At 33.4% G+C, this 21869-nt stretch overlaps 1 protein-coding gene across 4 annotated transcripts in view; it reads left to right on the top strand.

The window, feature by feature from the left end:
- LOC149924897 (uncharacterized) overlaps nt 1-21869 on the top strand; it is a 110119-nt gene that overhangs the window by 49199 nt on the left and 39051 nt on the right. Inside the window, exon 1 of one of the 4 annotated variants that reach the window (XM_090159754.1) lies at nt 21053-21801. The exons of 2 other annotated variants lie outside the window; for them this stretch is intronic. In XM_090159754.1, coding sequence (XP_090015880.1) covers nt 21674-21801 — 128 coding nt within the window. In that variant the 5' untranslated portion in view covers nt 21053-21673. Of the gene's footprint in view, nt 1-21052; nt 21802-21869 lie in introns of those variants that run through there. One more of the 4 variants, XM_090159753.1, reaches the window with a different exon arrangement.

The following is a 21869-nucleotide window of genomic DNA, read 5'->3' on the forward strand; positions in this document are numbered from 1 at the left end:
TCTTCCGTAATAAATAAATATTTAATTATATTCTACCATGACAAAAATCAGTACTTATATAGCGGTAAGTGTGATCAAAATATTTTTTGGGGAGTTAACTTGAAATTACTCCTTAACTAAAAATAGCACCCTCTTAAGAATTGGTACCATTGATAATGCCACTTTATACTACACAAATATTAATATCAAATAAATTGTTATTTAAATATTAATTATTTAATTTAACTCTGTTACTTACCCCGAAATTGCGGGGCAAGTGTGAAAGGGGGGTGGGGTTATGGTGATAACGTGAAATCCTTGACCAATCACAATGAAATTTCATACAGATGTTAAATATGGTGTCCCAATAAAACATATTTCGTAGCTCTTAAAATAATATATTCGTGTGGTCTCACTTACCCCCAAAATGAGGGGTAAGTGTGAAAGGGTTTACATCAAGAAAATTATAAAAAGTTGTCTTTTAAACCATAAGTTATTTTACCAAAATTTCCCATTGATTAACTGATTACACTTACCCCACACTGCAATTTTAGAAAGAGTTTTTCCAGATTAAATTTTGAAAACCTCAAATTATTAGCAAAAAATCAAAATTTTTCCAGCAGGTAGAACGATAAGCAGACTACAAAATACCAAAATATGAAACCGGTTTGCCAGTTAGGAAAAATGTTACAGAACTTTTCTTTTGGGCATAAAATCTCGAAACACAAGAAAAAACCTTATACTCTTCTACAACTAAAAAGTTTTGAAATCTAAATTAATATTGAAAATATGCAAAATATGTATAATTAAGTATATTTCAATATCCATTCATCAAATATTTTATTATAATGTTTGTGGAAATAGTAGGAGGTGATCACTTACATCTGAACACACTTACCCCCTGAACACACTTACCCCCTGATCACACTTGCCCCCTGATCACACTTGCCCCCTGATCACACTTGCCCCCTGATCACACTTGCCCCCTGATCACACTTGCCCCCTGATCACACTTGCCCCCTGATCACACTTGCCCCCTGATCACACTTGCCCCCTGATCACACTTGCCCCCTGATCACACTTACCTCTATAGACCATATACATTTTTCTGGGCAGTATTTCGGCAATATTTCTTCATGGCGGTACAAGATTAAGGTACTCTTGGTCAATCTTGTACCCATAGACATAATAAAGAAATAGACCCAAGATTCTACGGGGGGTAAATACGGGAGCGATAACTAGCAGACAGCCGGTATTTGTTCCGTATTCCTGTGGTACCACGCTTAAGCGACGCCTGTCGATTAGGCGAGAAAATACAAAATCATCACGTGACACGTCACACATGTTCGTGTTTGCAATCTTTTAGGTACTCTGACGTGATTCGCGAATATTTTGGCTGTGAGAATTTAAAATAAGGTAAATTTTTATTATAATTTTTAAATAAGTCAATTAATTCTTTCAAAACCCAAATAAAAAGCAGCAGATGATCTTATAATTAAAAACAAAAAATTCTATTTGCGAAATTATATTTTGTCAAAGGCTTAAGTAACTATCCGGTTTGTTGTGGAACTTGTGGTTATGGCTTGTTATGGGAATATTCTGAGATTCTAAATTGTAAACAAAAGTAAATGGAATTTTGATGAAAAGGATGATTCTACCTTGGATTAATAATGATTCTACTAAAGGTATGTAGCTATTGTCCTTGAAAAAAAATTAGCTTTGACAATTTAAGTCTGATGGCTTGACCCTTCATTTCTAGATTTTTGTCCTTCGCTAATTTGTGGAGTCTGAGCTTGCAATATAAATTAATAACTTTCTTAATGATGATGTTCGATTCCAACTTCAGGATCAAACATGTTCGTGGTGATCTGGTAAGATGTCCATGCCAACAATATTTCGTAATACAGCAAGTTCTAACAAGACTACATTTCTTTTATAGAGAGAGGAATATCTCTTCATAACAACTAAACAAAATTGGCTAAAAACCAAGGAGATCTTACTCAAATTATAATAACATAATTAAACCTACACGAAATGATCCTTGGTCAAAATTTAAAGGTGAGAAGTTAGCATCACCGGTTTTTTCTATTTCACTTTCAACTGGATGTAATTTCTTTAAATTAAATAAAAAAATTATTTTGACTATTTTTACTTGTTTTAATTCTATGGAAACCAAACCAGAGTTGGAATGGCTTTTGGTGTGACCCACCTTTTGCCATTTACAATTTGTATATCCCGTTCTAAAAAGTGATCATTACAAATTAAATCATGATTAGAATGTGTCGCGATTTACAGCAATTGTCCATTGAGAAAGTATTGTAGGTTTAGATAAGGGAAACCTATAGTTATAAAAAGATTTTAAATAAGAATGAATATTCATTGAAATAATATGATAGTTTAATCCTACTTATAAAGCGCCACTAAACTTAAGTGGCGCTTTGGACTAGGCGCCCACTGGCTCTCTGTTTCGTATCCGTCCTGCCTTCCACAAGGCATTGTCTCCGTTACGAAGCAAAGGCTTGTGGAAGCCAGGACAGAGACGTTACGAGGAGTAGTGAGCGCTTGGCCTAGGCCATGTAGTACCTAACGCTTAGGAATATTTATCCGGTTTAAAATCAGACGCAAAAACTTTAGGGATGAATTTGATTAACGGGTAGTACTTTTATGTTAGCTAACATGTTTCATAATTCGTTTTGGTGATTTTTTTTATTAAAAAGTTATAGAAAAAGTGTTTTCTACTAAAAATCTTGTTTTTATTTGGTAAAAAAAGGTTAATTTTAGTGTTTTTACGCATTGCAATAACAAGTAAAACAATATCGGAAAAGGTTTCATTCCATAAGTAGGATTAAATTATCATATTATTTCGATGAATATTCATTCTTATTTAAAATCTTTTTATAACGAAACCTACAATACTTTCTCAATGGACAATTGCTGTAAATCGCGACACATTCAAATCATGATTTAATTTGTAATGATCACTTTTTAGAACGGGATATACAAATTGTAAATGGCAAAAGGTGGGTCACACCAAAAGCCATTCCAACTCTGGTTTGGTTTCCATAGAATTAAAACAAGTAAAAATAGTCAAAATAATTTTTTTATTTAATTTAAAGAAATTACATCCAGTTGAAAGTGAAATAGAAAAAACCGGTGATGCTAACTTCTCACCTTTAAATTTTGACCAAGGATCATTTCGTGTAGGTTTAATTATGTTATTATAATTTGAGTAAGATCTCCTTGGTTTTTAGCCAATTTTGTTTAGTTGTTATGAAGAGATATTCCTCTCTCTATAAAAGAAATGTAGTCTTGCTAGAACTTGCTGTATTACGAAATATTGTTGGCATGGACATCTTACCAGATCACCACGAACATGTTTGATCCTGAAGTTGGAATCGAACATCATCATTAAGAAAGTTATTAATTTATATTGCAAGCTCACACTCCACAAATTAGCGAAGGACAAAAATCTAGAAATGAAGGGTCAAGCCATCAGACTTAAATTGTCAAAGCTAATTTTATTTCAAGGACAATAGCTACATACCTTTAGTAGAATCATTATTAATCCAAGGTAGAATCATCCTTTTCATCAAAATTCCATTTACTTTTGTTTACAATTTAGAATCTCAGAATATTCCCATAACAAGCCATAACCACAACAAACCGGATAGTTACTTAAGCCTTTGACAAAATATCATTTGGCAATTAGAATTTTTTGTTTTTAATTATAAGATCATCTGCTGCTTTTTATTTGGGTTTTGAAAGAATTAATTGACTTATTTAAAAATTATAATAAAAATTTACCTTATTTTAAATTCTCACAGCCAAAATATTCGCGAATCACGTCAGAGTACCTAAAAGATTGCAAACACGAACATGTGTGACGTGTCACGTGATGATTTTGTATTTTCTCGCCTAATCGACAGGCGTCGCTTAAACGTGGTACCACAGGAATACGGAACAAATACCGGTTGTCTGCTAGTTATCGCTCCCGTATATTTTTGGCAAATCAAACTCCGCGTAAGGTGTCTATTTCTTTATTATGTCTATGCTTGTACCACCATGAAGGAATATTGTGTTATATTAAAACTATTTTGTCATATATTTCTTCCGTTTGGTAACTTCATATGTAAATACTTATTCTTCACGGTTGGATAAAGTGTCTGGTAGAAACCGTAGAACCTTTTTCAGTGAACCACTTATTTACGCTCTATAATGGCAATTACTGAACCCTCTGGCGAGTTTTGGTCGTGTTAAATAATAGAGTACGTTTGACAATGAAATAGGACTGCAGGAAGGCTGGCTAACAATTGAAAACAAAATATATTTTTTTGTAACGAATAATTTATTGAAAAATATATTTTTTCCATATCTATTTATTACGCCTATACTCTAGGTCCTAGTGTATTATTACGAATCGTAAACATATTTTTCAATTTTCCGATACTTTCCAGACATTTTTCTCTCCTGATATAGAAATGTAGTTTAGGCCGGGCTTTTGGTATTGTTAGTTATATGGCGATTACCCGGCGTTATTTATCGAGTAATGGTGTTACGTAAAATTCAACGAAAAAAAGTAAGGCATAGTTTGCGTGGGTTTAACCAACCTTTTGTACCGAACTTTCTTCAAAAGGGAGAACCGCTTTTTTTTTGCAATTCTTATTTTTTTGTTGCAAGTGGGTCTAATTATTTTAGCTCGCGCGAACAAAGTCTTAGCCCAGTTTTAAATCGCGTTGAGTCATTGGAACTAGTTCATAGCGAGGCAGTCGCGGCTTTCATTGGCATGACCTTTAACCCGTTCAAATTGATTGCAAACCTGCCTTAACAGCCTTGCCAAAATATTCTCATTATTTTCAATCACGTGTGTATGAACTTGTTTTTTCGGATAATAAATTGAAAAGTTGAAATAAAATAATTATATAAATTAATAAGGGTGATATAGCGTTAAAATTGAGTCGGAACGTGTTTATCGTTACTTGAGCATAAAACATATCGTTAATTCAATTTTATAGTATCTCTTTTTTTTAAAGCATTTTGGGTGGGTTCGTTCTATAATATACTTCATTTCATCAAACTTTGTTTAGATTCCAGATTGAAATGGTAGCACCATCTATCGGTAAACTTCTTTTAAATATTTTTCTTGACGTTTTTATTAAAGTTGTAAAGAACGTATTTAATTTTAATTTAATAAAATCTTTACGTAATTTTAAATAAAATAAATACGAACAATACTAGAATGTGTTTACAATTGGGCAAATAAAGGGTTTCCTGTTGGTAGTAAATCATGAAATCGAGCCTGGAAGGTAAACTCGTACGTTCTCAGTAACCTAAATAAATTCTTTATTTTGCGTATTTTAAAAGTCCGAATTTACCATAACTATACATTGTCAGCTAATATAATATTCCATTTTATTTTAAAGTTGTAAGTCGGAAAAGTTTCCGTGGAAAATTATCGTGCTCTTTTTTCCGGAACATTTTCAAAAAAAAAGGTTTTTATTCCATGATTAGTTTCGTGACATTTTCGCCTCATTTTGTCGAATCCAAAAGTAAAACTAAACCTCTAGACTAATCTAGAATAAAAACCCTTAAAAAGTAATATATGTTTCAACAAGAATGTATTGAAGTTACTAAGAATATTGGACTACAGGATTCTGATTCCCATCCTCGCAGCCTTTGGAGCTTAAATTCGTCTGCTTTCCCATTCAAGTTTGCTATATGGTATGACCTTGAATGCCCTTTAAATGCAGACGAACTTTCTCCACAAAAGCTGTGAGGATGGTACCAGGGGTTAATGCTATACTCAAATATTCTTAGTAACTTCAATACATTCTTGGTTTCAATTTATTATTTTTCCGATTTAAGGATAATTCGGAAAATATTCTGGAAACTTTTCTGCATTTAAATTTTCCGGAAAATTACCAACTCTAATTTAAAACACTTAGTAGAAAATTATACATTTATTATTTAATAGGAATCGGATTTCGTAATATCCGAGAATTGGAAAAAAAACTGTAAGAAACGAAAATTTCAATGGTATCCCATTGTTGAGAAGAAAATGACCACTTCCTTTCGGCAGTTTCACATTAGTTGAAAAATAATAAAATAAAAAGAGCCTTTTCTATTATGAGGAAACGCTAACGATAGAACTATTTAGCGAGAACAAAAATGAATGTTATTTTTCGATTGTTTCTATACAATATTCAGAGCCTCCTACCGGTAATTTAGTTCCCTATTTTTAATAGAGATAAAATGTATAACATAATACGCTAGATATGTTTTCTAGCTAACGTTAATGTCCAAGGTTGGCTGAAAGCATTTTTTTGCCTGCGCCGGAGTTAAGTATGTAATTCTTCGAGCAGTGACCACGCCTAAAATATTCCAGTGGTCGTGTTTCAAATTTTGACCCAAATATTTCCCCGAGAAAGTTTCACTCGTTTTTTTCCATTCGGAAATTCTTGATAATTTTCTTCCTAGAAATTTTCGCTCCTACCTATTATAGTCATTTTTCACGTTGTTAGATATTATTGGCATTTTGGGATAAATATAACAATTTTTTTAATCTATAGCGAGGAAAAAATAAAATTTAATATAATATTATTTCTTCTCTAAATACGTTTTTATGGAAATTTGAAATTTCCTTGCTTTTCAATTTTTGTTAATAATAATTTTCGTTTCAGAATAATACAAATAATTTTTATACTTTCAAGAAGTTATAGTTAAATTACGTTAATGTTATTATATTTACAGTTAGTTTTCTACATTTACGTTTGATATATTTCATAAATAAAATGTATATGTATTTGTTTAGAAATTTTAAATTTATTTCTGTAAACAATTGGTTAGTGAAATCAAAATATGTATAATTTATTTTATTTTAATATACCGTCGATAAATCGTTATCCATACAATTATTTAATTGGGCCATAAAACAAATTATTTTCTATAACGTTTTATTTTCAATATTTATTATCAGATAATAAATACCATCTGATAATAAATATCATAATATCAATGAATTGATCAATGAGGTTTTCCTAACCAATTTATTACGGTACGGACATTAAAGAAATTTAATATTTTGTATAGATAGTTTTTACTCGAAGGCAATGCAATCGGTAATGTACTGGTTTCAAGATACATCACGGTTGGTTATGTGCGAGAATGTATAAACAGCAGTCGTGATTACCGCTAGGAAAACCACGCCCTTCCGCCTGGCGTCATCTTTCCACCCGAAGGGGGGAGGGGGGAAGACACTCCCCTTCAATGGCAGGCTTTCTCTTCGTGAGGTCGTGGAATATTTCCTGTAGATCACGAAAACAGTGGCTTTATAGTTGTGGTTTGATATTCTCGGCACCCTGAATACATACTTGGTATGTGCTGACATTGTTTGTGAAAATATCGAATGCCGGAGGGCGGGGTGTATTTTCCACTAATCCCCCCTGATGGTATAGACACTATGGAGGATAATTTATCAAGACGTATGGAAGTCTGGTAATTTTTCCTCAAAGTTTTCTGTTTGGAAAATTGATATTTTGCCAGTAAGGTGGATCAATCTCCTGTATCGAGTTTAAACGAAACCTGCAATGGCGTCTCTTCTGTTTCGAAAGAAAGCGTTTATTTATTTTCCTCTTTAATATTTTTTTGCCTCGAATACAAAATAGTCAGCGTTTACCAGACAATGTCGTTTCGATACGGATAAAGTAGATTTTACCCTTACCGCCGTACTTTAGCCGCGCTGTCTGATAATGTTTTCGCGATTCGTTACTATTTTCTACTACGGAGGTTGAAAAGTCGAAAGTGATGGTGTAAAAATAGAAAATTTTATTTTGCTTTGCAAATTAGCCTTTTTGTAAAGCTACATTGGCGAATTTTTGTTAGCCTATTTATATTTTTGTACAGAATGACTTTCCTGTTGCGTATACCGTATGACACTGTTTTGCCGTATCGTCCTATCGACCCATTTATAGATTATTTTAGATGCGTTTGTAATTAATGCGGATATAGTTTTAATTTGACACTAACAAGGAGACGACCCGAGGTGTAACACACCGATTTTGTTCAAACTCGGGGGTTTGGTAGACCTTCATGTTACTTGAAACACCCTAAAGGGAAATGTCTCCATAGGCAAGCGTTTTGCCATGGCAACCAAAAATGTTTTTGACAAAACAAACAGGAAATTTTCCCATTGAATATAACATGGGAAACTGACCAATTTTAAGGGTACAATGTAAAAATTTTAATCAATTTCGAACTTTTTCATTTTTTTTTATTTATATTTTCTATTTTTAGCATTTTCAAAAATTTAAATTTTTTACAGGGGGTGGTACCCTTAAAATTGGTCAGATTCCCATGTAATTTAAAAATTACATTTAGGCATGGATATTTAATTAATTATTTTTGATAAATATTTTAACGATGTAATAGTTTATGGTAAATCTATGTGGCCAGGGCCGTTTTATCCAATGGGGGCAATGGGCACTGTGCCCTTGTCCTACGTAGCATGAAAAAAAATCAATTTTATAAATTTCTTCTTAAAAATATATAGCGCCTACAAAGGCCTTAGTGTCTAGGCCCTTCGAAGGTAATTTGCCCAGCACAATATTTTCTTCTGAAATGCATTTTGAAAAATCAACAGGAACCTGTATAGTAACGTTTTTTCAGCGAATCACTTTCCCATTTTAAAGATGAATACTTCCGTCGCAGGAAATAAATTATATACTTCTGATAATAGTTAGTGTAGGGTAGGAGCAACAAACACAGCACCCCACACAAGGAGAACGCAACCCGTCAAAAATCGTGCATTTTCTTTATTACATTTTTCATTGGTTAGATGCTTTACCGCCTGCTGCCGTCGGAAGAGGAAAATTCCGAAATGGTCTTCCCCCTTTCCGTAAAACGTTCAGCGTAAAGGCTCGTCCAATGAAATTTGTACACAATACTGCGTTAGCGTGTGTTTAAAGGCTAGCTGCGTTCTCCTTGTGGATGTTGCTCCTAGGTGTAGGGAGCTGTTGGCTCACGTGGCTTAAAGGTCTTGCCACCACCCTGCTACGCATTGTAACCTGGCCACCTAAATTAATGGCTTTAAAAGTCGCTCGATGACTTGGGTCTAAGGTGGTTGTCTTTGGTATTAGCCTAGCTGATTATTATTATTTATCATGCACTTATAATTCAATTTGCAGGGGAGTATCATCGATCAATTAATATATTTTATATTGAATATTAAGAAAATTCCAAATAAAACGAATAATTTAACTTGCTTGTGTTGAATAATTTTATTATAATAAACATCTTATTGAAAATTGGAATCGCTTCTGAAGGACTTACCAAACACATCTTTAAAGACAAGTGAAAAGCCAAACTGCCAAAAATAGCGACTATGGTCTGTTCAGGAAACATTTGTAAGACAGGTTTAAACTGCTAATATGCCAAATTTGGTCACGTTTCGAACCTCAAAAAAGAAACAACTTGAAAGAAAGGTGAATTTCGATACCCAGACAATCCCTAAAATTAGTTTACTTCTCTTAAATAATAGTTGCCGCGTTACATTTTCATTATACAGGTTTTTATTCCAAAACAACTCGCGGGAAAAGTAGAATTGTTTTTTTTTGGGATTGGCCTGTAACGAATCCTTGGCATTAACATTGGCCATTGTACATATTATCTCCCATTCAACAAACCCTAAAAAAACGTGTGTGATATTAAAATATTCCAAATCCTGTTCTAAGCACTGATACAAGACCCTTTGACGAGAAAAAAATATATTTTTTAATAATCGAGTTAACCGAATAATTCGTTTATTCCCATTCGACCGAAATCCCATTCGACCGAAAGAATTTTAAAATGTAGCCCAATAGGCGGGGTGATTTGGTATTTTATTTATAAGGTATGTACTATCGAAGATCCATGTTTAGGTTAGGTTAGGTTACAGTTGGTTAAGTTTACTATTTCAGTTTTGGTTCAGTTACTTTTCTTGACTTTACACATCGCGTTTCGGCAAGAAAAATAGCAATTAGTATCTTTCTTTTTATTAAGACGGAATAAATAATTATTATTGATGTATAAATACCCTCCTTTATTAGCTATCCGCTCCAATGCAAACGACTTCAGTAACTAAATTGAAAACATAGCAAAAGCCAATTTATATAGCAGCGTTCGGTCGAATGGAACACATAAAAGTGTTCGGTCGAATGGGACACATAAAAACCGCACGTTTCGGCGGAATTCGGTCGAATGGGACACCTCAAAAACCGCCTTCGGTCGAATGGGATTTCGGTCGAATGGGACTAAAGCGAATAATTCGGTCGAATATCGATATTCGTTTCACGCCTCTTTTGGTATTTGATCTAATAACGAATAACATTTCTATTATTCGGCGAATATTAGGAAAATATAGACTCAATATACTATCAGCCTGTGCCACCGCATAGCTGTCTATGGGACGTCATTGGTCGGTTGGCTCTCAGCAGATACGTTTTCGTGTGTACAGATAATTTTATTTTTTATTTACGTCATAGGTCACCTATGACGTCATTAAATAATTCGGTTCTACTATTTAGATATTAAAATTTAAAATATTTGGACTATTAGACCTGTTGTTCGACGAATATTCGGGATTTTATTCGACGAATATTCGGGATTTTATTCGACGAATATTCGGGATTTTATTCGACGAATATTCGGGATTTTATTCGACGAATATTCGGGATTTTATTCGACGAATATTCGGGATTTTATTCGACGAATATTCGGGATTTTATTCGACGAATATTCGGGATTTTATTCGACGAATATTCGGGATTTTATTCGACGAATATTCGGGATTTTATTCGACGAATATTCGGGATTTTATTCGACGAATATTCGGGATTTTATTCGACGAATATTCGGGATTTTATTCGACGAATATTCGGGATTTTATTCGACGAATATTCGGGATTTTATTCGACGAATATTCGGGATAATATTCGACGAATATTCGGGATAATATTCGACGAATATTCGGGATAATATTCGACGAATATTCGGGATAATATTCGACGAATATTCGGGATAATATTCGACGAATATTCGGGATAATATTCGACGAATATTCGGGATAATATTCGACGAATATTCGGGATAATATTCGACGAATATTCGGGATAATATTTGACGAATATTTGATAAGGTAGTATTGGAATTAAGCCTAACTATTCGGTATTTAGTTCGAAAACTACTACTCGTCTCGGTATTCGATTAGAAAAATTTTGGGTATTCGATATTCGTCTCGATAGGCTAAAAGTGCTCTTCGCCCAGCCTTATTTTTTTTCTTTTGTATGGTAAAAAATCTCTAAAAGTGATAATTGTGTAAAATTAATAGATATCCGGATTTGGTTTTATTTCCCCTTTGAAGCTATATAAAATAATTACCCGAAAGAATGTACTGGAGAAACTAGTTTTAATATATAATCTCGATATTTTAAAAGGGTTTTAATTATGGTGTTTAATTTTAACGGTAACGAATTATGCGTATACCGGATTGTCCTTTTTTTTTCTTCTGGAGCAGGTTTTGGTCGCGACTGACTCGAAACAAAATTTCGAATTAACCTTGGGATTATTTTACATTCGGGGGAATGTTGGCTTAGTTGATTGTAACCTATACTCTTATCCCTGCCTTGAATTAAATTGACATTTATTTTTAGTGGGCTAACTGCTCAGATATTTCTCAATTAAGTTGGATATAAGATAATTTTTTATAATAATTTGGCAACAATTATGCTATAACATGTTTTAACCGCGACTTAATTTTGACACACTCGAATTGGGCTTAAATTAATATAATTAATAAGGAATTAATTAACCTTAATTTTCTTAAAATAAAATATTTTTTCTTATTATAAATTGAAAATACCTAAAAAATATTTAGAAATTAATATTTTTAACTAAACAAATACCCGATCGAAAATATTCCGTTAAATTAAACCATTTTAATATTAATATTAATATTGATAAATTAATTCGACTTATTCTTCTAAATAACAATATTTAAATAACAATTAATAATAATTTAATAATTAGCATTTTGAAGGGCAATTCGAATTAATTCCCTAATATTAATATTAAAATTATTAATATTTGGGATTGTATTTTTTTGTTTTATTAAAAATATATTTTTTAAAAACGTCTACGAGTGTTGGACACTCTTAATTAATAGCGCGGTGTTTTGTTTACGACACTCGCGATAAATTTCGTATATTCCAAGTCGTTAACTAAGCGAATCGCTCTGTCCGTCCATTCGCTATTTATTCGACTAAACCCTTATTTTTTCATTTCAATTTTCCTCTAAATCACACGATATAAAGGTATTTTTGAGAATGATGCCATACTAAATGTCCTTTTCGAAGGAATGGGGATCATTAAAATTTAAATATCCCCCTCCCCTTTACTGGCTACGGTGGAAGAGTTAATTTCCACCTTTCGTCTATTATCGTTTTGAAGGTGGAATTTTTCCATTGTGGGTTCGGTCTTTTGGTAATTTCCAGGAAAATTACCGACGGTATCAAATGCCAATAAAGTTTTTTTTTTTTGAGAAAAAACACAAGCCTTGACTTTTATTGGAATTAGTTTTGGTTCTTTTTTCAATGGAAATTTAGTTTTAAAAATGTTTAAATAACCTCAGCCTTAAAGTTCCGCGTGTAGAAGTGCCCCCAGTACCTGTATACCAAACGTTATTAAACTTGTAACTTATTCAAGGCACGTCATTTTTGGAAGATTCTTGGTTTTTTCAGAAAGTTCCCTCGCGAAATAAATTTACAGTTTGTGCCAAGCTAAGCGTTTATTGGTATCCCTAAAGTAAAGAATCGAAATTTGTTTTGTTTAATTTTAACCTACATTTTAATTTTATTTTAACTGTAATTACGAACTGCAAGAATCACCAGTTTTTTATATTATATTATACCAAGAAATACATTATCCTTTATTAAAATTAAACAATGTTGCGACATGAAATTTTAACGATTCACCAGAACTATGAATATTTCTTGTTTAATCTTTATATTTAAATGGAATATGACCTGTAAAGCAATTTTTATGGAAAACCCCTTCAATTTTTCCAATTTCTTTGTACAGTGGCGCCAAACATTTAAAAAGCCAAGGGCAAGAGCGGCCAGATAACTGAAGTTATATTCCCTTTAAGTCCCTAGCTTTTAAAATCTATAACCCCTTCAACTATAAAAAACAACTAGCTATCGGACCCGACAAAAATAGGTATTCGATATTCCGAACAATCGGAACAAATTTAAAACGAAACACCATCTTTTGTTTAGGCGCGAAACTATTAGTATCATTTAAGAAATTCGCTAAAACACGCGTACCTAATTGAATTGTTTAATTTTATTTTTCTCCTCTGTATGGACACTTTGTTCTAAAAAATTTTATTTATATCGTTTGTTTTGTAATCATTGTAATCTTTCTTTTTGTTTTTTTATTCTCTTTAAACCTTAAAACAAATACGAAAAAAATACTTTAATATAAATAACCTTAAAAACAAATACGAACAAAATACTTTAATATAATAACCTTAAAAAAAACAAAATAGTTAAATATAAATACCTTTAAAAAACTAACAAAATACTTTAATATAAATACTCTTAAAAAACAAATACTAACAAAATACTTTAATATAAATACTCTTAAAAAACAAATACTAACAAAATAATTTTATGCCTCTGTATTTATATTAAAGTCGTTTCGACTTAGTATGTTTTACAGTTTGTTTGGGAGAGGCTAACTAATAAAAAAAACATTATTATTACAACAGAGGGCATCATGGTCAAAATTACACCCCGGTACTAGAGGGGGGAAGCAAAATTGTCGCAAGCGTGTGATTGAATCACGCCAGAAGAAGTTTGCTCTTGGAGCAGGAGAGGGAATTGGAAGCCACGTTAGAAATCTGCTCAATGTACAATAAGTACATTCGTGGCTATATCCTCTAAATCTAAATTTCGGAACACAATGGTGGACAACTCGAACGATAGACCTTAAAACGATTTCGTCATTTGACGAGCACAATCGCCCAAAAATTGTCTCCATTATACTATAATGTGTCTAGCAAAAACCTCGATCCTTGATGATGCCGCAGCCGGTGTTTTGGCGCGCTAAGCCATCAATTTAATTTTAATTAACGAAAAAGAAGCCGAAAATCTTATTCACGCCGAAATCTATTGTTTGTCTATTCCATTTCCCATTGTTTATAGGTTTTGTCTGAAAGAAAATACCCTCGAAAACTTTCCAACCGTTCTTCAACTCACGTAGCGGCTACGGAATTAAATACTAACGGCCGAAAAAGAGCTTGAGTTGAAGATTTTTACTTTTAATTGAAATTCTGGGTTATTTGTTGAGAGGAAAAATGAAGAGGAATAAACTCTATAAAGAGCTAACCAAACCAGTTATTGCGTTGGCATCTGTTCCGTTGGCGCTGTTCAACAATGTTGTCCGCACACGCGCTACAAATTCTTTCACTAGAAAATGCTTTCATAGGGTTTTTTTTCTATCTATCGTCTTTTAAGAAGGGTTTTAAATTCCGGATTGAGAATTTTAAAAGAGCTGGCTTTGGTTATAAATCATTTTTTTAAACCCGGGTTAAATTCCTTGGAAGTTGTATTGAAGAGAAAGTGGGTGTATGTGGGCCTGCTTAATAGACCCAACGTGAGGTATAATACGCAACATTTTGATGGGTTGTCGGTATATGAGAGACCCAATTTTGGAGGGCCGTGGTAGTTATATACTTAAGATTATTTTAAGTGACGGGTTTTCATTTTATTTTAGTTTGTAATCTTCCAGAGGCGGTTTTTATTACCTGGTATCTGGAGAGATAATGAATTATTATCCGGGATGAATCTGGAAGAGGTTCATTTGCGGGGATCATGAACATTTTTTTGTGATTTTTAAAACTACCTTTATTATTTATCCTTGATATCTTTAGTTGATCGGAATCATCTGAAGTAAATTAATTTCTGGTGTCATTTAATTTAATTTAATTCAAGAGTTATATTTATAAAACTATTATAAATGATGGTCTCAACATTGAATCGCAGTAATTAATTCTTTGCCCTATAATTAACCTAATTATAGTAACGAAACGTTTTTTAATTGATTCCTATATTGATTCGTTTTGCTATTTTCTGGATCCTGAAGTGGTGATGTATCACCCGTGTCACCCTGTCACGATTCAAAAACTTAGTATTTACTAATTGAGAGTATACCAGTTGAAAATATTCTTAAATAGGTTACTGAAATTTCCTCGTGTCATACTCGGTAATAGATTATTCTAACAAACCGGCTTAAGTTTTACATGATTTCTGTATTAATTACTCTTAATCAGTCTCCTTCGTGATGATACCAACCTCGTAGCTGTACCGATTCTCTTCTCGTGTTGACCTTGTGTCAATTGAGGGGCAGGTCACTTCCATTTTGGGTGCGTGTTAATCATAGTAAAATGATTAAATCAGGGTAATCAATATTAAAAAATCTAATCACGATTTTATCAATCTAATCACGATTTTATCAATCTAATCACGATTTAATCAATCTAATCACGATTTAATCAATCTAATCACGATTTAATCATTCTAATCATGATCTAATCTTTTTAATAAGGATTTAATCATTTAAACAGATTTAATCATTTAAACAGATTTAATCATTTTAATTAGATTTTAATTAGATTTAATCATTTTAATTAGATTTAATCATTTTAATTAGATTTAATCAATATAATCGGTCGAATCGAGAATTTATCATTACAATCAAAACTGAAGTACGATTTAATCAATATAATCGGTCGAATCGAGAATTTATCATTACAATCAAAACTGAAGTACGATTTAATCATACTAATCACGATATAATTTTTTAATCAGGATTTTATCATTTAATCAGATTTAATCATTTAATCAGATTTAATCATTTAATCATGATTAAATCAGATTTAAACATTCTAATCATGATTAAATCAGATTTAAACATTCTAATCATGATTAAATCAGATTTAAACATTCTAATCATGATTAAATCAGATTTAAACATTCTAATCATGATTAAATCAGATTTAAACATTCTAATCATGATTAAATCAGATTTAAACATTCTAATCATGATTAAATCAGATTTAAACATTCTAATCATGATTAAATCAGATTTAAACATTATAATCATGATTAAATCAGATTTAAACATTCTAATCATGATTAAATCAGATTTAAACATTCTAATCATGATTAAATCAGATTTAAACATTCTAATCATGATTAAATCAGATTTAAACATTCTAATCATGATTAAATCGCATTTAATCGTTTGAGGGGTGCGTCGTTAATCAAGGAAGTGATCTGCCCCTCGGTGTCAATATAAAGTTGCTTAGAAAATATTCCACTTATAATTTTGCTACCAGTGAATCGGTGATCATTTTAGAGAGGGTTTGGAGTCGGATTGAGCTCTAATTTTCCAATAATTGCGAGAAGAGCTTGATTAAATGAGCGGAGTTAGGAGTGTCTCTTTCGGCCGGAAGGTGAGCGGACCTTAGAGATAAGCGCTGTAATTAGTCATAAATTGAGCGTTAGAAGAGCAGTGCTGTCTTTTCCACTCTTAAAATCTCGACAAACTGAGACAAGCCAATGATAATTAGCCTAAAAAGCCTGTATTCTGTGCTATTAAATCTATGCTTTTACGTTGATTTTTCAGAATTTTATATTATTGAATCTTAAGAATTTATTTTCTTGATTATATAGGTAATTAGATGGAATTAGTTTAGCTTTTCAGTGGTTTTTAAGGAACTTATTCAGTTTTTTTACGTTTGTTGACCTGTTTGATGAGACGAGTGGATTTTCAGAATTTTATATTATTGAATCTTTAGCATTTATTTTCTTGATTATATAGGTAATTAGATGGAATTAGTTTAGCTTTTCAGTGGCTTTTAAAGAACTGATTCATTTTTTTTACGTTCGTTGACCTGTTTGATGAGGCGAGTGGATTTTCAGAATTTTATATTATTGAATCTTTAGCATTTATTTTCTATATAGGTAATTAGATGGAATTAGTTTAGGTTTTCAGTGGCTTTTAAAGAACTGATTCAGTTTTTTTACGTTCGTTGACCTGTTTGATGAGGCGAGTGGATTTTCAGAATTTTATATTATTGAATCTTTAGCATTTATTTTCTATATAGGTAATTAGATGGAATTAGTTTAGGTTTTCAGTGGTTTTTAAAGAACTGATTCAGTTTTTTTACGTTCGTTGGCCTGTTTGATGAGGCGAGTGGATTTTCAGAATTTTATATTATTGAATCTTTAGCATTTATTTTCTATATAGGTAATTAGATGGAATTAGTTTAGGTTTTCAGTGGTTTTTAAAGAACTGATTCAGTTTTTTTACGTTCGTTGACCTGTTTGATGAGGCGAGTGGATTTTCAGAATTTTATATTATTGAATCTTTAGAATTCATTTTCTTGATTTATATAGGTAATTAGATGGAATTAGTTTAGGTTTTCAGTGGTTTTTAAAGAACTGATTCACTGTTTTTTACGTTCGTTGACCTGTTTGATGAGACGAGTTGATTTTCAGAATTTTATATTATTGAATCTTTAGCATTTATTTTCTTGATTATATAGGTAATTAGATGGAATTAGTTTAGGTGTTCAGTGGTTTTTAAAGAACTGATTCAGTTTTTTTACGTTTGTTGAACTGTTTGATGAGACGAGTGGAATTTATTATATTTTCTTTGAGCTGAGATGCGCTATCAGTAAACGCGTTTGATTTGAGCGGATATTAGAGACAGACATTATCTAAACCGCTCTTGACAAGAGCGTGAGATACAAATATGTCAGGCTAGTATGAGCAGTTTGTGAGATGAGATAGAATTTTGAAAAAAAAATGCCCATCTTTGTTTTCTACTATAAGGCTATTGAATTGCATCATTATACGTATAAGGCTATTGAATTGCATCATTATACGTATAAGGCTTCTGGGTTTTGGATAGAACACATTTGATTCGAACAGAGAGACCGGTTTTTCGGCCATCATGGCCCCGATCTTCAAACGTGGTAACTCTTGTCTTTTGAATGCCGTTGCTAAGGTGTGTACTGTAACTTCGAACGTATCTTCTTTATACATCAGCTCGAGAATTTGAGTTATTGGGAAAAGATACAGAAGTGAAAAATACCACTATTTTAAAAGAATATTTTCCTGGAATCTCGACAAGTACGAGGTGTCTAATTCAATTTCGAAATGTTTTCACAGAAACTGATAAAATTAAAAAGGTTACGCGAAATTCCTAATCTGGTTTGAGGACGACATGGAAAAAAATTGTTTCTTGGTTTCTCGTAAGCGAGGTTGGCTTAAAAGGAAAACATTCGTATTAAGTTTTACGTCCAAAAAGCATTAATGTTTCTTATGATATAAGGGAATTTTGAGTTAAGAGATTTTCGCATTAACCCTCTGGTTTATGTTCCGTGCTTGCAAAATATCGCTAGTTTCCGAGAAAATGTCAGATAAATTGCGACATGATTTAAAACCGTGATTTGAAAACCGCAGTTCTTGCATTTCTGGGACAGAAAGGTAAATGCTTGTTTCGACACAAATTAATGGAATGATTTAGAAGTCGTTTGAAGATCTGTCTGGTTTTATCACGTTGCCACGAGTGTTTAAGTTCCTGGTTCTGTGTTGACTTTTCGCACTTAGATCGTTGGTACTTTGCCGAGTCGAATGAGCTCACGCGTATTTAAATAAAACAAACGGGACAACAACATGACAAATATCTTATTTCAATAAAATTCGCGAATCACGATAATTGTACCTTTTCTGACGGACTCAACTGAGCTTTAAGGGTTTAGTGTATGCATGGATAGTAGATTTTAGAGGATCGGTAAAAAGCCTGGTTTTTAGCCCCCGTAAACCAATCACACTAAGGGAGTCGTCCAAGGTTCTTTGGAAAAAACAAGTATCGCTAAGAGTGGACGATACTGTTCGAAAAAAGAAAAAAGATAAACACGAAGTACATTTTTACGCCAAAAGGTATTTTTTCACGTTTTTATAGATTAAATATGATATACTAAATATCAGTTGATAGTTTTTATTGAATTAAAAAACCAAAATTATCAACCGCATTAGATTGCCATTTTGAAATTTTAAGATCACGTGGTACAAACGAAATTGCAAGACTTCCCCGGAGTCTCTCGAGCTGATTGTGCACTGTGGAAGGGTATCGAAAACCTTTCCTCTTAATTAACTGTCCATGGTGTATGCAAAACCATTTTACGAAGTTTCTTAAAATCGGCGTCAGTCGAAGGTCGTGCATCGAATATCAACTACAAAGCACAGCGAGCAACGCTGAGCCAGAGATATTTAGCGTTGTCGTCCCAAATAGCCGTCGAATCTTTAATGAAAACAAATGGTTGCGCAGCGGTTGAAACAATTTCAATTCCTTTGGCACGTGACAGACGGAGGGCGTCCCATTAAGTTGCGTTATTTCGTCTTGTAGACTGTGCGTAGTTTCATTTCGTGAATTCGCTATTTAAAATAGTGTTGTTAATTTTCCGGAGAAATAAAATGCGGAAAGTTTTATTTTTCCGCAGATCGGAAAAATAAAAAATTGAAACATAAATTCCTTTTTAAGGGTTTTTTATGTTTTTAACTTTTTATCGATACAAATGTCTAATAACCGTAAACATACTACAAAAAATTAATAGTGTTACATTGTTAATCAGTTTAAACTAGTCTAGAGGTTTAGTTTTACTTTTAGATTCGAAAAAATTAGGCGAAAATGCCGCTTTATTTAAATTTGCAAACAATATATTAGACTAATCATGGAATGAAACAATTTTTTATTTTGTTTCGGAAAAATACGGAAACTTTTCCGGAAAAAAGGTCTCGGTCATTTTTCGGAAAATATTCCGACTTACAACACTAATTTTAAATAACTTTCAAATTTTTAATTGGACGACTGTACTCCTAAGATATTTCCCACAATGCACTGAGAAATACTAAAATCTATTCTATGTATGAGGAGCTGATCACTATCTGTAATCGGTGTACAAGCCTGTAGCTTTTACTACGTAATCGATTACAAGTTCAACACTTCCAAAGGCTGTAATTGGTGTACAGAATTTTAGGAAGTGGTGTAACATAACTTACAAGTATACCAAAAAACCATTTTCTCTAATGAACCTTGATCTTAGGATATGACGTATATTACGTCACTTCCAACTCCGTGACGAAAAACGCCTTATCAACTTTGTAGATGAAAATCGAAAGTTTCTATTTTTGGGTCCACTTAATTATATGTTCCGTGTGAAACAAGGTCTCATTGAATGTTTTCTATGGAAAAAATATGGAGACATACTTATGAGTGATTATGTTAATACCAGATAATTCATACTAAATATAATTAGAAAGAATATGAACAGTTTACATTCTGAGAAAATACAAAGTTTAGGCAGAGAGTATGTCTTAAGAAACGGCCCCTCAAGTATTCGTATCATCTTTGTCTAGTACCCTGACGCGTTACAATACGCGCGAGCCACTAGTACAGAAACCCGTCAAGTTCAAATCGCATATTATTAAAATAAGAAATCGTTATAAAAAAATAAATCTTCGGCGCGGCAATTTCGAGACCGGGTTACTTGTCCTTGATGGCGAACGGCGGAAGACGCGTTCCTAAACTAGTTCTCGGCTTCATCGTCCACTGACAGTCGAAAGTGTTCCGCTTGATAGGTTTAAAAACGCGTTTTCTTCAGTCACGTGACCGTTCGCTGCCCGGCGCGTACTTCATCTCGATCCCAGACGACGCCACGGTCACCCGCAAACTTAACCATCAACCCGGCTTTTCCCCAATTACCAAGTTACACCATTTCGGATAGTCGCAGGTAGGAGCCTCGTCTTTGTTACCCAACGGAACGATTCGCTAGGACTCGGCAGTTCGGGCCGCGCGCGCGAACGAAACTCGGAGGGCCGCCGGCGGGTTATACCTTCGAAAAACCCAGGTTTGTATTTGATTGGTCCGTTGGCCAGCAAAGAACTTCCTGCTGTCGCGCGAAATAATAACATTCGAATCGAGTGGTATCTTAAATCGGGACTTCCAGAGAGCGCTGAACGTTACCAACGGCGCTTCCGTTTCGCCGTGTGTTAACGCGTCGCGATTCCCGCGATATCCGACGCTGGCTACAAATAATAATAAAGTTGGGCCTAGGTCTAGGAGACTAGGATACGTTTCAAAACTTTGCGCCTAATTTTTAACGGTTTCGTCGTTACAGTACCGGCCTTGACATGTAGTCCTTACAGAAAACGTCGCGTTGTAGATAGATAACCGTAGCGTTTTAAATTAATTTCAATCTCGTCAAGATTTAAGTAGTGAAGTGTGCGTAAACTATTTATAACAAGGATTGCGCTTTTATCTAAAGGGGAATTTCTCGTTCGCTATGGAAACGGAGATCGCTATTTTGCTTACGGCTCGGTTATCTCAGTTTCATTTCTACGCGAACGGCTCCGATAAAGGTGTTGGATAGTTTATTAGGAATATTTTAGAATATTAACGATACGCGTTGTTAAGCCTTGGATTAAAATTCGTCTACGAAAATTTCTCATTTTCGGGGGACCAAAAAATCGTAGTTTTTCCCACCGGATACTGTTTCGCGTGGATGGTATAAAAACTGCGAAAGGGAGTAAATATGAGTGTGCAGATGTTCGAGATGGATGACGTCGGAAGTGTGGTGTCGGCGGCCATCGGGCCCCTGAAACACGTCCAGCACGCGCTGTCTGAGGCGTCCAGCTGCCCTCCTGTACCCATGCCCCGACGGTAAGAGATCTGCCTTATAATAATACTTACACACGATTTGCTTCGTTGTTCATCTAGCCCTCTTTGTG

The sequence above is a fragment of the Leiobunum rupestre genome, chromosome 10 (assembly GCF_980474605.1).
Source record: "Leiobunum rupestre chromosome 10, qqLeiRupe1.1.hap1, whole genome shotgun sequence".
Classification (NCBI taxonomy): domain Eukaryota; kingdom Metazoa; phylum Arthropoda; class Arachnida; order Opiliones; family Sclerosomatidae; genus Leiobunum; species Leiobunum rupestre.